The following is a 16,089-nucleotide window of genomic DNA, read 5'->3' on the forward strand; positions in this document are numbered from 1 at the left end:
ACGTTTTGGCTTTTCTTTGTAGTAATCTTACTTTGTGTTTTGTATTGCTTGTTTTAGAGCTGTACATTTTCATTTTGTATTTTTGTTCTGTGTTGTCTGTCTGTAACATTAGCTGAGCTGACAGAGGTGCAACTGAAAACATCTGCACCTACATATGGTGTGTTTCTGTTATTTGCTGTGCTGTGTGTGTTTGTGGTGTGTTTCTATGTTTCACTGTGTTGGGTTCATCTGTGGTTGTGGTGCGTTTTTATATGTCATTGTATTGTGTGTATTTGTGGTGCATTGCTGTATTTCATTTTACCATGTGAAAGGTATATATGGTGTGTACTGTATCTGTATTTGGCCGTGTTGTCTGCATTTGTATCTGTATTTCTGTTTGCAGCTCAATTTGTTCATAGGTTCCTGCATATATGTTGCTCTACGCATTTCTCAAATAATCCCTGTTTTATTTCTGTGCAGCATTTATTTCTTTCCAAATGCTGTGCATGTGTTTGCCTGAGTTTTGTCCATTTGTGTTTTCTTATGTTACAGTGTGTTGAGCTGTCACAGCCACCACAGCACAGAGATATAAAAAGATGTATAGAGAGAAAAACAGTGCAAGAAAAGACAGCGGAGGAACACCTTGCATAGGAGGAGGAGATAGAAAGTGGAGGGTGGAAGCTTAAGCCACACTGTTTGTCATGACGGGGCCTGATAGCGTCTTTAATATTTGATAGCAAAGTTTCACCCTTTTCCAATACTCACACAAGTAGGCACAGAGGAAAATCTATTTCTAAAAACAATATAAGAGATGGATTTGTCCAATTGAGAATATCCAGTTCAAGGTGATGTCATTCTCCAGCCTTCTCTCGGCCTCTCTCAGGCTTTAGTTGTGACAAGAATGGGGAACATAAAAGAGGCTTGTAACACTACAAAGACACAGTCTGTGAGGTGTGAATCAAGGTTTGGTTCAGTGCAAGCAGAAGGGTGCCATCTCCCAAGATGGAGCGTCGTGTCAGTGCAGCGACCAAAGAAAATGACACAAGAGACAAATCCAAATCGGGAAGAAGGTTCTGGCACAAGAACAAGTGTAGACAGTTGAGGAGACGGAAGCAGCTGGACGGTCACATTTGATGTAAAAGGCATGCAAGCATTTTAATATTCGGCTCCCATAGCGCCGTGTTTGGCTCATAAAATTCAATGCCGGTGAATTGATAGTGTAGAGTAACAAATCCATACTGCATCCCAGGAGGCCTCACAGTGAATACATAAAATCAGTGGTGGCAGTAAAAGGGATTGCATTAAAAACAAGATTTGCACAGTAATTAATATTTTGAGCTTTTAGTTTTTTATTACAGCGCTGCACAAATTATTTATGAGTGTGCATTAATGACAAAGCTCTCAGTTGATACATGGACGCCATCCATCTCAGAGAGGACTTTGATTAATTTAACTACTTACATGCAATCGTTTGAGGAATGTGGTGAACAAAAATTGCAACAATGTTCTGCTAATTGATTTCTGAAGCTAGAATGAGGCCAACACTATTGATCCGTATTGGCAATGTGGCAGTACAACATTGAAATATATTGTGTTTAATTGCGCCTGCCATCTTCTCTGTGTAGGCTGAAGAAATAAAATGAGGTGTACAGCAGATCCGCTGCAGTGTGTTGCAAGAAGACAAGTTGCCATATGTTCAACTTTTTTTTTTTTTTCTGTGAGAGTGTCTGTGTCTCTGTGTCAATGTTGCACATTCACCAACAGTAGAACAGCAAGCCATCGGGGACATTTTGGCGGTCATGTTTTAATCATGCAAAAATCATGTCTAAAACCTTTGGGTGGATTCAGGTTAATTTTAGCATGGAGCAGACCTGCAGGTGTGTGAATGGCAGAGGTTAAACACAGCAGGCTGGAGGGGGGATTTTCACAACTCAATAACACATAATTTTTTTGTCACACTCCTCCTTAGTGTGAAAGGCATGCAGCCCCATGCAGGCAGGCTTTCTATAGGAGGATATTTAGCAAGTGACATGTTCTACTGAAGGAACCAGTCTCTTTAAACATGATTTTTTTTTATCATCTCTTTTTAAAAAACCTCTTCATCAGGCTCCCTTTATAGGATGAGCCCAAAAACATTTAGTTTTAAGCCCCGTTTCCACCAAACGCTTTCAGTACGGCACCTCTGGAACCAAAAGTAACCCTTCAAACATGGTACCTAGACCCTACATCCTCCTTTATCAGTCTGCACCTCGTTTATCGTCCACAAATCACCAACATTTCAGAACAAAATAAAACAGGCTGCAGTGAGAGTCTGTCTCCATGGGATATTTAAACATAGCAGCTTTGTGCATTTAGTCCTTCTCAGGCAAGCTCAGGGGTTGAATTGAAATTGAAATTTAAGGTGTGTTGATGGATACACGTCGTCGACTCACACATTGAGTAACATAGCAAGTTAACATTCCACCTTAAAAGTTGCCGGCAGTCGGCCCAGTGAATGAAGTTATTTTTTCTCAGACTCCAGCTGCTGTGAGAGGCAGCAGAACATCCTTTCATTTTATAGTTACAGTTTACTAATAAAACTCTCCACAGTATGAACAGTGGTTACATGAGCCTCAAAACCAGACACAACTCAGCCCTGAGCAGAGTGACCGTCCTCTACTGACCAATCAGACTGCAGTGTTCACAGCTCCACCTTTTAGTACCACATCTGTGTGCTAGGTACCCCAACAGAGGGGGGACCAAACATGGCGACGTCGCAGAACGGTTCCATTGGTACCATCCAACAAAAAAAAAGCAAACTGAACTGTACCGGCCTGCTCAGTGGAAACGGGGCTTTAGACCTAATACAAAATTTGTCTGACAAAAACAAAACCAAGTGATGCCTCTTGCAACTAATAGACAAGCTTAGCAAAGCTCTGGGGAACACTGCAGTTACCCCGATAGTCCAGCTGGTTTAATGGATGGAGCAGGGAGTGGAGGGTGAACTTGATGGAGGGACTTTTTGGCTCGTTCTCAACAGTTGAAAAGCTAACCCCTGTCAGGACTGTGCCTCTCCTAAGTGCAGCTGCAGGCTACCAGTAAGCTACACTGTGTCGTCTTTGAAATGTTTAATATTTCTTTGGACTTGTACATGTAGGTGGGGTGAAGAGAAGAAAAGAAAAGGGAGAATTGTTACAAACTCTGCTGTTTATTCTGATGTCATGCTGACTAAAATGGCGATGGCATTCTTATGTCAACAAACACATGTCGCCCAAACACAACTGGCAATATTGAGGTCAGCAAAATGTTTGAGGTCATGCCAATATACTGTATGATAAGTTGATAATGTAATTGTCGTGACTGGTACACTGCAGTTTCAAGGCAGTAATGCTCAGCCGTGGCACTGACTGCTTTTTTCTACCACGGTATACCTTGAAGCATGTAAAAAAACACCATATGGCTGTGTTAACAAGGTTAAAAACTTGAATTTCACTGGAGGGTTTTTTAAACTGCCTGGGTAAAAGAAGGTGATGGGTTAGTGTTCAAAAAAAAAAACAAAAAATGTTGAAATAGGTAGGCAAAAGAGAGAGGGAGAGAGGAAAGATAAGAGGGAAGGGAACCAAATAGTGAGATGCACTGGGAATTAAGATGGTGAGATAAGGAGGACAAAGCGGTCAAGGAGTGAACCCAGGAGAAGTCAAAAAATAAATCCAAAGGAAAGAAGCCAGTGTTTCTAAAAGAGCACCTCTTTAACACGTACTGTACTTCACAAACCCAGGCTGACAGTGAGAGAGCGAACCGGTCTGATCAATGTTCTCCTCTGTCCTTCAGTGCCATCGCAATCTGAAGTCAGATCTCCAACTGAAATGTCTGCTCACCAAAGTCAAGCAGTGTCTGACCCAGGGTCATGAACTCAATCAGATGACATGCTGATCAAATCGGATCGTCACCCAGTACAAGTTTAACCGGCCTTATAGCTATCAGTCAAGCCCCAGGGAACAGCGCCAGGCTTTGAATCCATTTTAACATACTGGACAAGCTGTTGAATTACAGTGTCTGGGTTTGTGATGCCACTGGGTGGAGAAAGATTTTTTACCATTGGCTTACACTGGGAAACAGACATCTGTCAATCAGTGCATATACATTATTTTGAACGTCACACGTGAAATGGCTTCTTATACTATCAGGATTTGATCCATGCAGTCTGATAACTTTTCCAAAGTCTAGAAGAGCCACACGATTAAAACATTTTCTCTTCATTCAAGAGGACGTAGGGCTAAGCCAGAAGTTAGCTGCTCGGCTTGCTAAAGTCGATAGTGCGCCTCGGCCCTGCGCTCTATGGCTTAGCTAACTTTTCTGGCTTCTTGCACCACTGAGCAACTTTCACAGGAATGACCTGGACCCCACCTCCCACACTGTATCCAGTTCTTTTTATACATCCATGGTATCAGTGCTACCACTCTTCTACGGAGACTGTGATATTGGTTGCATTACGGGAAATGTACTGTATTGTAGGATCCTGCATTTTGGGGGGTTTGAATCAGTATATATCAGCCTCTGCTGCATCTGCTTTAGCCTTTATTTTTTAATTAGTCTCTTAGGAGTTGCCAAAATTTATGAAAGTGCAATGCTAAATGATTTTACTGTCTAAGTTGACCATTCGGAAAATATACTTTTTTTTTTTTTATTTCCTTACACGTTTGCCAGTCCAGGCAGTTCTAACACTAATGACGAATTTTATACCCTTTTCTACCACAATTAGCATTTATATGCAAGTTCTTCTAACACGTGAAAACTTACTAAAACAGTGGTTCCCAACTGGTGGGTCACGGTCCAAAATGCGGGTCATGTCAATTTTGTAAAAAGTACAGTGAATTTCCAGCACCGTTTCCAACTGCAAAGTGAGTAACTAACAGACAGCTACTTGACAGAGACAGCAAATTAGCTCAAACACATGGTCAAGGGAAGGTATGATGTTGAATGTATTAAACTGTGTGGGCCTTTAACTAATGACTAAGGAGAAATCTGGACCCTGTGGCTGGACCAGTTAGGAACCATTGCACTAAATATGGGTGACAGACTCCTTTTTTAATGACAATAGGTCAAAGCCAAAGTAATTGAGTATGTCTCTCTGTTCTTTATTTTGTACTGTCATGTTTAGGGTCACGAACGTGCCTGGGAAAACATGGTTAGTAAACAGTAGAAAGCAGCATGGAGGCCAGTGAATATGTACAGTGATAACTATATTTTTAGACGTGCTTCTTGTTCAGTTTCTCTTTCAAACTTGGTGGCGACTATTTTTCATATTTCTGCTTGGATGGAGATGGACAGAATGTTGTGGCAGCACGTCTTTGCTTCACAACAGAAAAGGGGCGAAAATTAGCATGTTCACCCGGGTCAATCAAAGCTGGAGATGAAAAATACCCGCAACTACTGCACAGTAATTTGTCCAGGGAATGATTGCTGATTGTAGCATTTCCTAAAAAATACAAGAGCTAGATGGTAGACGATGTTAGCGGGGGTTTTGTACAGTGGGAGAAGGGCTTTAGTGTTTCTAAACTGATCTACATCTGCTCACAAATGCCCTCATTTATAGAACAATTATGCCACCAACAATGTCCATTTGAAACTCAGAAATATTGGCATTGAATTTTGAAATCTCTTATCAGTGAAAACAAAACACAAACGCTGATCCCAGTCCAACATATCTCTGTGGCAGTCTGTCTTTCCTGAGGGGTGCTGATGCTCACTGATTGCGAGATATATATATTTTTTTCAATTTAATCTCAACCACCCCTCCACCAGCACTCACTTTCACCTCCCCTCTAAAGTGGTAGTCCTCTCCCTGTGTGGATCTGCTCCTCTGTGGCCTGCAGGGGCTGATCTGTTCGCTAGCAGTGCTGGACAGTGATCTTTATCGATGGATGAGTGGAGCCCTGTGGGGCCTGTGCTGAGCTTTGAGTCGCAGCAGTGGGAGCTGGTGAGGACAGGGAGAGTGTTCCCGGGGCGAATAAAAGGAGGGGAACACTAAAAAGAGGCACAGAGCCTCACTCCAAGCCCACTCCTGTCCCTCTTCAGACAACAGATAGACACACTTTGTTCCTTCAGGCCTATGTTTAAGCCTCTTCGCTCATCTGCACAGCTTTACCTGCTTCATTATGTGCTGCCGATCAGCCAGGTTTATAGGACAAATAAAGCAATCTGTCCTGTGTCTACATGCCTGGCGGGAGGACTTTAGAGAACAGCGCCTTCTCATCACTCAGGCAGCTTGGACATACATCACCAGAGTAGTAGATTACATTGCTTATGCACGCCTGTCCAAATGGTAAACACTGCAGCGCTAAGCAAATTCCCCGCCTGGGCCGACTTGTCTGATTGTACACCTCAGCTTCCCCCTCCGAGAGCACCCCGCCCCCTGCTTCCACCTCCTCCTCTGCTGCGGTGTGTGGCAGACAAACTTCTAGTGTCCATACAGAAGGGAAGAAAATCATTACTTTAAATCAGTTTGGCTGTTTGTGAGAGTCGCTCAGGACAGGAGAGCTGAGGATGGTAAAGCGCAGGCTGTCCTCATTGATCTGTGCAGCCCTCTAATCTCATTAACTGCCTCTTGATTTATTGAGATGGGGCCCAGAGTGCGCCAAGGTTATGGAAGCAAACACCCGGCCCACTCCCCCGCACTGAGGGTCGCATGGAATTGAGGTCAATTGACTGTTCGGCGGACCCACGCTCCCACAATCCCTTACACCAGCCATTGCCTTCTCATTAATGTCTGTTTTAGGGTGTGGCGAGGGAGCTGTAGGAGGCGGCGAGCTTGGAGGGAAGAAAGAGAGCATTAGGGAATAAATTATCGGCCGTAATGAGGTGAGGCAGGGCTGCATCCAGTCATCAGAATCTTACAAGCTACACAACAGCGCTAATAATGCAACATCGACAATACAGGCATCAAACGGAGCTATTGATTACACTGCAGCACGCAGGTAAATTGACCAATAAATAAAGATACAAAGCAAACACACGCCCACTGTAATTATAAACCTATTGAGCCACGGTAATATATGACACAGCTGCAATTAGCTAATTCTTGCATGTGGTTTGAGTGATAGGATGATGATAATAAAGCTGCTGAGGCTGTCAGTAGCAACAGTTCAGTGTTGGGTGGCCACTGAGAGGCTCAATGGAGCAGCTGGTGGTTTAGTGCCCTGCTAAGTGACACTCTTGTTTCTTTATGAAGGAGGCAGTGTACGGAAATCGCCCCTACACAAAAGGACTCGTTCTCAATGTGTCAAATGTTATGTAGTGAAGAACAAATACTTGTTGAAATTGGCAGAAGGAGAGGTAGCTAACATTAGCTGTTAGAGCTAGCTAACATGGGGCGTCGGTGGCTTAGTGGATAGAGCAGGCGCCCCATGTACAAGGCTGTTGCCGCAGTGGCCCGGGTTCGACTCCAGCCTGTGGCCCTTTGCTGCATGTCATTCCCTCTCTCTCTCTCCCACTTTCACACTTGACCTTCCTATCAATTAAAGGCAAAAACTGCCCAAAAAATATATTTTAGAGCTAGCTAACATTAGCCGTTAGTAGCCGATGGGCGGAACTAGCCGCTAACGGAGGTTGCATTAAGTTTATTTATGTTGTGTTTAAGCTCCATTCAGTAAAATGAGGACTGGGGGAAGGTATATTATACTGTTATCATGACACATTCAAATGCAGTCTTGTAAAATGAAGTTTTTGTCAAGAAACTTAAATACAGTTGTGTAAGCACCATTTATCAGTGGTAAGTTAATTTCACTGTTAGATAGATATGACTTGCTACGATACAGAGAGAATGTTGAAGAGGACGTTAAATATGTGAGGTTACTTCGTTCTTGTATATTTTGACATTTGCAGATCTTTATATTGGTCCTGTGCGGCTACCGTTCATATGTGAGAAATGAACAGGAAGTAGAGCTTTTGTTGTAAAGAAAATAAATGAGGACGGCAGAGCAACACATTCATTGTTGGCGTTGCTACCGAGCTGACTCAACGTGTGAAGGCTCATTTATGCTCCCTTTACGTACGAAAATGTATACGTCCGTTTCAAACGATGTTACCGTCACTGCCCACATACTTCCATGCGTCCTTTACGTTGGCATGGATGTTAACCAATATATCCACCAGGAGGCAGCCCAGCATTCAAAAGTTTATGACAACAACAAACTCAAAAACAAACATGGCGACTGTGGAGGAGATACTGATAATGTACGTCTTGCATAAAGACAAAAACAGAGGCAGCGTTGTAGGAGGAGGTGGTCGGTGAGGCCGTAAAATACGTGACTGGAGGACAGAGAATTCTTTTCTCTAGTACTGCCGATGAGAGAAACTGAATTGTTATTTCTTTTTCGTGTCTCACTAGAGCTACATATCGGGTAGTGACAGCAACACTGCCCCCACGGTTCCCGGTGGTACTGCTCCGTTTGGCCCGTATCCGTAAGCTTTATGGAAACGTGCAGAAATGAACGCGGAGCACGGACAGAAGGCTCCGTCCGTATCCGGATCCGTATTTAATGTTGAGCATAAATGAGCCTTAAAGCCGTCCCCTGACATCATTAACGTGGTTATTCATAGAAATAAATTGAGACGAATATAAAAACGATGCAGACTAAAGACAGAAACTACAAGTTGTTTAAAAGAGAAATTTGAATCTGAATTTGAGCTTACTGAAAGGCAGTGTAACGAAGGGCTGATTGGCTTTAAAACAGATCAGTTATTTTCTTCATAATGAAGATTTCTTTTTTCCCCTGGCAAAAAAAAAGAGGAATAAATGACTTTGGCACAGCAATGCGTCGAGCTAAATGCTAACACTGAGCATGCTGGCATCAGACATGCAAGTCAAAATTTAGTAATTTTACAAAACAGTGACATAACAAGACGATTTCATCACAATGACTCCCCTCATAGAGTCAGTACACAATCTTAATGAGTTCCTGCTGCGCCCTAACAGTGACCTGCTCCAGTGACTTTCCCTGTCATCATCTCCACAGTGTCACAGTATGGTGTATATTATCAATCCATCTGCATCGTTACTCATCACATCACAGGCAGACTCCAACTGATGAAGCCTCTACTAACCATTATGTTCATTATTTATTCATGTGTTAATTATTTTTGATTACCAATCAATCATTCATTCTAAAACAAATATCACGTATAATAGAAAATGTCCGTCTTAATTTCCCAGAATTCAATCTGATGTCTAATTTACTCTGAGTTGCATCAGATATATTCATTTTATATTGTTAAAAAATTAATCTGAGAGGGGAGAGAAAATATATTTAATGTATTTGTGAAGCTGTGACCAGTGTGTGATTACTTTATCTGATAAATCAATAAAGTGACAAATTAGTTCACAAAATTACAATCAGCTTTCTGTTAATCAACTTAATACTTCGCTATCAGTTAACTAAATATGTCAACACTGCTGATAAGACAGTGTTGGATTTTTGAAGGGCTACTACAGCAATTAATTTAGTGTCACACTTCCATAATGTTGGGGACTTATAAGGTACAGATTAAAAACAATGCGTAGAGGCAGAGATATCCTGCCGTTTAATCCCAGGTGAAATCACAGGATCTGAAATTTCCCATAATTCACCTCTATAGCATTTCCCCTTACCTCCTTCCTGCCTCCTTTGTCTTTAAAGCTTCACACCCAGAGTTCTTCACTAAGGCTTCCTGTTAAAACTTCCAATCCAGACCATGACAACTCTGATGATGTCACATTAGCAGAGTAAACTGATCTTCACTGGCAAAATCTGTGATGTGTTCCTTTTACTACAAGTGACAGCGCTGCTGTTAATGTCAAATTTACATTTATTACATAAAACAAGAGCAAAATTGTGGGATCAAACTGGCTTTGAGCTACGAATGTTCTTCCTCCTCCATGTAATGAAAATAAATTGGAAATAATAGGAGCATTTGACGGTGTTTGTTTTGTGGAGATACAGTTTAACAATTTTGGACTGCGGACAGAATCTGGTGGGTTTGTGTGGGTTTCTACTCTGTTTGTTTTGGATCCAATTTTCAAAACTGCAATTACCTACCAGGTTTCATCTCTGACAAAATGGTACATGAATGCAACAGCTGGAATGAGGCCAGTGTGGAGTACTGCTTACTGCAGAAATCAACTGATCTTAAAGCCTCTGGTTTCAAAGCTTTAATATTTCATGTTACAGAGAAACATTTAAAACTAAATGAGCAACAATCAGAATGTGAGTAAAATACAGTGTGTGTGTTTATGTAAACATAAATAACCCATTTATGAGTGTGTTTCTGAAGTATCCTGTTTATGTGGTTGACTATGTAAACATCATATCCCATTATCAGAAAACAGGATTATTCTATTTATGAGAAACCTGAATAAGCTACGTGTGAAAGAAACAGAAATACTCTGTTATCCCGTTTATTAAGCGGGGTTGACTACCTGCGCAGGTGAAGCTTCAGCCAAATTATGTAACATTATGTCCGCAAACAGGCCCAACAGAGGCTGTACTTCCTGTGACAGCTCAGGAAGCTCAACCTGCCTCAGGAACTGCTGATCACTTTCTACACCGCCATAATCCAGTCTGTTCTCTGCACGTCCATCACCGTCTGGTTTGGATCTGCCTCCAAACTGGACAGGAACAGACTGCAGCGGACAATTGGGTCTGCAGAGAAGATTACTGGGACTGATCTTCCCTCCATCCAGGACCTGTAGCGGTCAAGGGTCAGGAAACGCCCTCACACTCCAGACACAAACTGTTTAAACTCCTCCCCTCTGGTAGGCGCTACAGAGCACTGTTCGCCAAATCTACCTGCACAAAGACAGTTTCTTCCCCCAGGCTGTTGCTCTGATGAACTCCTAACAGAAAGAGTGACAGGACAAACAACACTTGCACCTTTGCTTTATTTCTCAATGTTTGACAACATACAATTGCACTATTTACCTCACAGACTTGTATATTTGATGTGTATTTAGGGCTTGTGATGATTATTGAATTTAATTCTGAATTTAGTTTAGTTCTACTTCCACTTTCTTTGTCTAATTTTGAGGACTTAATGTCAACACTGGTACACTGAGAGCAAAGTTTACCGAAGTCCAATTCCTTGTATGTGCACACGTACTTGGCCAATAAAGCTGATTCTGATTCTGAAACACAAACAGTGCTAGCGGCAGCGAGTTTTGTCTTTCTGTAATGAAAGAGGCTGCGTATCTTCACCACTGTTTGCCTGTCCTATGCAGTGAGAGTGGAAGTGACAAGCTGGCTACAGTTTGAAGGACAGTTTTATGAGAGCAGTGTAGCTGTTTCCAGGATGAGCCTTAGCTTAGTACAAAGGTGGATGTGTTCAGAGTAGACAACTGTTTGCGATCGGAGGAGAAAAGATATTAAGTTAAAGGTCCAGTTTGTAGGATCTGGGGACATCTACTGGCAGTAATGGTTTATAATATTCATAACTATGTCTTTATTAGTATATGATCACCTGAAACAAAGAACTGTTGTGTTTTTGTTACCTTAGAATGGGACGTTTAGATTTACATGCGCAGCGGATCCTCTTCAACGGAGTCTGCCATGTTGTTCTACAGTAGCCCAAAATGGACAAACACTGCCACTAGATTTGCAATTTTGTGTTTTCGTGTTGGCCACCATAGTTCTCCTACTGTACGTGCTTGGCACACAGGGGAAGTTTCAGTTCTGCAGCTTCACAGCTAAATGTCACACTAAACAAAAGGTCTCCATTGTTTTTCAGGCCACTGGGACCACTACATATATTGTATAAAACTGAACTGCACTTGAAATAATTCTCTCTTTCCCTCTGCACCTTCTCTGGTGGTATCTGAGTTGGAGGGTGTGTCAGAGTCTCTTGTTCGAATTGATCCGAAACGATCCATTGTGGCTCACAAAAATGTCCTTACACTCAGAATTATAAGATGATGTATTTTTGCTAATAATATATTAGATTAATGTTAAAGTGTATTTTCAGACATTTTTAATTCTGGGAGGAAACAAACCCAACCTAAAATAAAATGAAAACGTTAAATTATCAAACAATAATTTGGCAGCCCCCCTGCAGTAACTCTGAGGACCCCTAGAGGTCGTAGCGCCCCTGTTGAAGACTCAGGCACTGGACCTTTAAGTTGTCAGGAGGTAGTGAATGTAGGGTAGGCTGCTAACCCGATTTCTCTGCGCTCATGTAAACACTATATCCTGAATATGATCAGAACCTGGATAAGCCTCGTGAACGGGTTATAGATATCCATGTAAATGCACCCACTGAGAGTTTGACACTACAAACTCAGATCATTTGCTTCATCAGGACTGCATGGCTGTGGTTCGATTAGATGTGATCGATAGTGGTCTGGCAACGTACGCGAACAGCCAATGAACTGTCAACGCATTTCGGTTCAAATTATGCTGAATTGTGATGCGTGCATGAGAGTACGTGACATCAGAAGACGGGCACAAACACAGAGAGAACCCAAACTGTCTGAACTTTTGCTGATTGAGAAAATAAGTTCGCAGCTACTGTATATTTCCATCACATTTGACTGATTACATATATGAAAACTTCCACCTTGGTGGAGTTAATCTCTGCAGGCCAATACTATCCTTTTGTATAAGTCTTATCTCTCACCTGGTATTCACTGGGCCAGAAAGTGCTGACGGCGAGCTCCACCTGGTGCCACTGGCGTCCCTGGGAGCCTGAGATATTCCACACAGCGCTGCCCTTGGGGCCCGCGTTGACCCGAATGTAGACGTGCAGGTCCCCGGGGCTGTGGCCGTCGCGGCTGTACAGGAAGTAGCTGAACTGAATGCAGTGGGTGTCGTTCTCGCTGAGCGGGAGCAGGAGCAGCTGAGCTCGCTGGCCCCCGAAATGCTGCGAGGAATTGACCATCATGAAGGACCCTGGAGGGGGGAGGACAGAAGATAAGGAAACATCAGAGGACTATATGTACTTTTTATTGCTAACGACTGCTCATTTTACAGTTCAATTATTATTGGCAGACTCTCAAAGACAGCTTACTGTGGTGACTTGAACAGATAAAGAGCAGTTTGAAAGTTTAGTGCGAATAAAACACAACGACCTTGCCAGCAAACGACTCTTCTTCTAAACAGCAATTGCAATACCTACACACACTTCACAAATAGCAGCCATTTCAGCATTTCCACCTGCCAGAGAGCGGTGAGTGACCTGAAGTAAAAAAAAAATAACAAGATCCAACTCTTTCACCTGTAACACCTCAGCCTAGGATAGATATGTCATGTTAGTTTTCACCGGCTAAAGAACGTCTGCCTCTATTTTTTTATTTTTAAACACGGAAGAAGAGCCTGAGAGCCAGAGTTGACAGGCTCAAGGTTGTTACCCAGAATATCTGTGTGATCCTCTCTGGCTATTTGTCTGTATTTGGTCTGTCTTTGCTTCTCGCTGCTTCCTGCTTTCACAGGGCTTCCATCAGTTTTGTAGCGCTGCCTCAGATCTGGTGTGTTCAAAGCTGCAGCGCTGGGTGTCAGATTGGGCTTTCATTTTGGACTGAGGTTCACAGAGTCACTGCTGGCTCTCTCATCCTTGCAGCACAGCAGAGATCCCCTGGCCATGAGAGGAGCACCACAATGGAGGGAGGGGGGGTGGATGAAGAGGGAGCTTTGCCTTTGTCTGTGGCCTTCATAGCAGTGGGAAGCTCAATTTAAAATGAAAAACAAAACACGTACTGCAAAAGTGACTTGGTTAGCTTGACTGTCTGTCAGTAGATGCCTATTCAGCGCTAATACAACACATTTTATTTCAACCTGACACAATAATCTGTCCACTTCCTGGAAAACCATCATAAATACAAGTTCCACTATTAAAACCAGTAAAGATTCTAAAATAATCCCACTTTATGTCAGCCATAATCTTTTTCTTCCACCGAACACTTAAACGGGGATCAGGCTGCACAGCATTTATGTTTTTTAAGATGGTCACTATGTCAAATTAAGTGGTCCTGTCATGACTTGGCCCAGAGAGACGTCAGACCTATCATATCTTTTACAGCCAGTCTGACGTGCAAAGGTTGTAGAGCAGGAGAAAGGCTTTCAGGATCAGGAGCATCAACAATCGTAGCATAACAGAGGATGCCTTAGGCAATGTCAGACAAAAATCCTGACATGCTAGTCATTCCAATAGGGCTGAGAGGGGGAACCGGCATGCTGGCAATGGTTGCTGATAAAAAACAACGACAAAAACACAAAAAATATCGTTAATTACCCATGGGGTTTTTTGACAATGCTAGTCAGGTCATATGTATAGGGCCTCATTGTCACCATAGCTGTCACTACTTCAGTGTATTTCCAGCTCATTAAAGTTAATCATAATGTTTTGGTCACCTAATAAAGTTTTATGCAGAATTTGGTTGTATTAAAGACCCTCTAAGGAGTCTGATTCTGGTAGGCAACTAAATTTTGTCTTAATGGTTTTTAAGCCTGTTTTTTTGCCATAGAAAATTGGTATTAGAATTATTGCAGTTAACCATAGCTCCAAAATCCAAGATGGCAGTGCCCCAAGTGCCAAACCCAAGACTTCAAAGCGGGAGTCCACAAACAAATGGGTGACATCATGGTGGCTACATCATTTACTTTAAAAACTCTAAAGGCTCTACTCAACAGGAGCATTGGTGAAAGTTGTTTCACTGCAATAAACTTGTTTTTATGCCCATTTTTAATCTCCATAATAAAAAAAGCCTCTGATTTCCACTGCATGACTCATCAACTCCCTATTTTTGTCCAATGCAAATGTTAGTATCAATACAGAAAGCAGTATGGTCTTCACCCTTCTGTGTGTTGTGCCCTGGAAAGTACAGGCTTTCATTCAAAAAACCAGAGCTGCAATTTACTTTTGCCTTTAATTATTGTTTAGCCCAAACCCAAACAGAGGGCAGCACAAAAGGGAAACAGTCTTTTTACAATTAGCTCAGGTGGCATGTATCTGTAAATTGAAAAATAGAAGATGAAAAGAGAGGAGATAAAACATTACTGAAGCAGACCTGCACTTGTTGCATGTCCATAACGGCTGATAAAAACCCCACAAAGACAGATTCATGTATTAAGGGTTAAGTTAAATAGAGTAAAACTTTTAACTATGAAACTATGAAACTTCCCCAGTTGATTACTTACATCAAGACAATTATTTATATTTATTACAACCTATAAATCAGGATATGATGTGAACAAACCCCTCTGTAGAAACCTTCAGAATATTGACAGAAATAATAACTTTGGTGTATAGAGGTGCTGCTGAAGTGGAGATTTATGACTCAGAGTATATGAGAGAAAAGAGAAAGAGAAAACAGCAGCTTTCGAAGATGTGTTTTGTAAAATTCCAAACATTTTTAGACCAAAAAAGACACTACAGGTGAATAGGGTAATTTTTTCTTTTACTATTACCGTGAAACTTCCCAAATCACTTACATTAAGACAGATATTTTTAAACAGGCAGATGAGGCATTATCTGATTAAATATCTCTCTTTGCATAAATTTCCAGAGCAAAAATGTGACTAAAACAAACACCTAAATGTATATTTTGGATGTTTTATTTCCACTAGTCTGACAGGAGACATGTCACAGACGCAAAACAGCCAAACATCTCAAAATTGAACAGTGCATAAAAAACTGTTTTCACAAATTCTGCAATAAATAAAACTTATATAACCTTTGTCACCTCATCTCTCACAATAATAAAGACACACTGAATTAGATATTATCTTGCAAAAGTCTGAGAATTTCCCTTCTGCAATATTTAAATTAACTAGTGTTATAGTGGATAGACTGTTCACATGATCCCTCTTTAACTTTGGAAATTTACAAGGAAAAGGTGACCTGAAACAAAGTTTGAAATATGCTGCCTAATTTATTTAATTTACGAAAACTATGTTGTTTTGTTTGATGAGCTAAAAATAGATCTTTGGTAATCAAAACTCTGACGAAATGTATGTTTTGTTTTCGTTGAGGAGACGGAACGAAAGTGATAATGGTGGACTATCAGATATCCAAATTGAGACAAAGGGAGAACAGAATGATAAATTATTAACTAAGAAGCTGAGAGCAGCCATGCTTGAATATATTTTCTAATGCTGTTAGAACAGT

At 41.6% G+C, this 16,089-nt stretch overlaps 1 protein-coding gene across 4 annotated transcripts in view; it reads right to left on the reverse strand.

Moving 5' to 3' along the window:
* Positions 1-16,089, reverse strand: part of ptprua (protein tyrosine phosphatase receptor type Ua) — a 272,911-nt gene that overhangs the window by 127,667 nt on the left and 129,155 nt on the right. For all 4 annotated transcript variants that reach the window (XM_049602750.1, XM_049602749.1, XM_049602748.1 and 1 more), the window contains exon 3: positions 12,604-12,875. In XM_049602750.1, the coding sequence (XP_049458707.1) occupies positions 12,604-12,875 (272 nt within the window). The remainder of the gene's footprint in view (positions 1-12,603; positions 12,876-16,089) is intronic.

This window comes from Epinephelus fuscoguttatus, linkage group LG17 (genome assembly GCF_011397635.1).
Source record: "Epinephelus fuscoguttatus linkage group LG17, E.fuscoguttatus.final_Chr_v1".
NCBI classification, from domain to species: Eukaryota; Metazoa; Chordata; class Actinopteri; order Perciformes; family Serranidae; genus Epinephelus; species Epinephelus fuscoguttatus.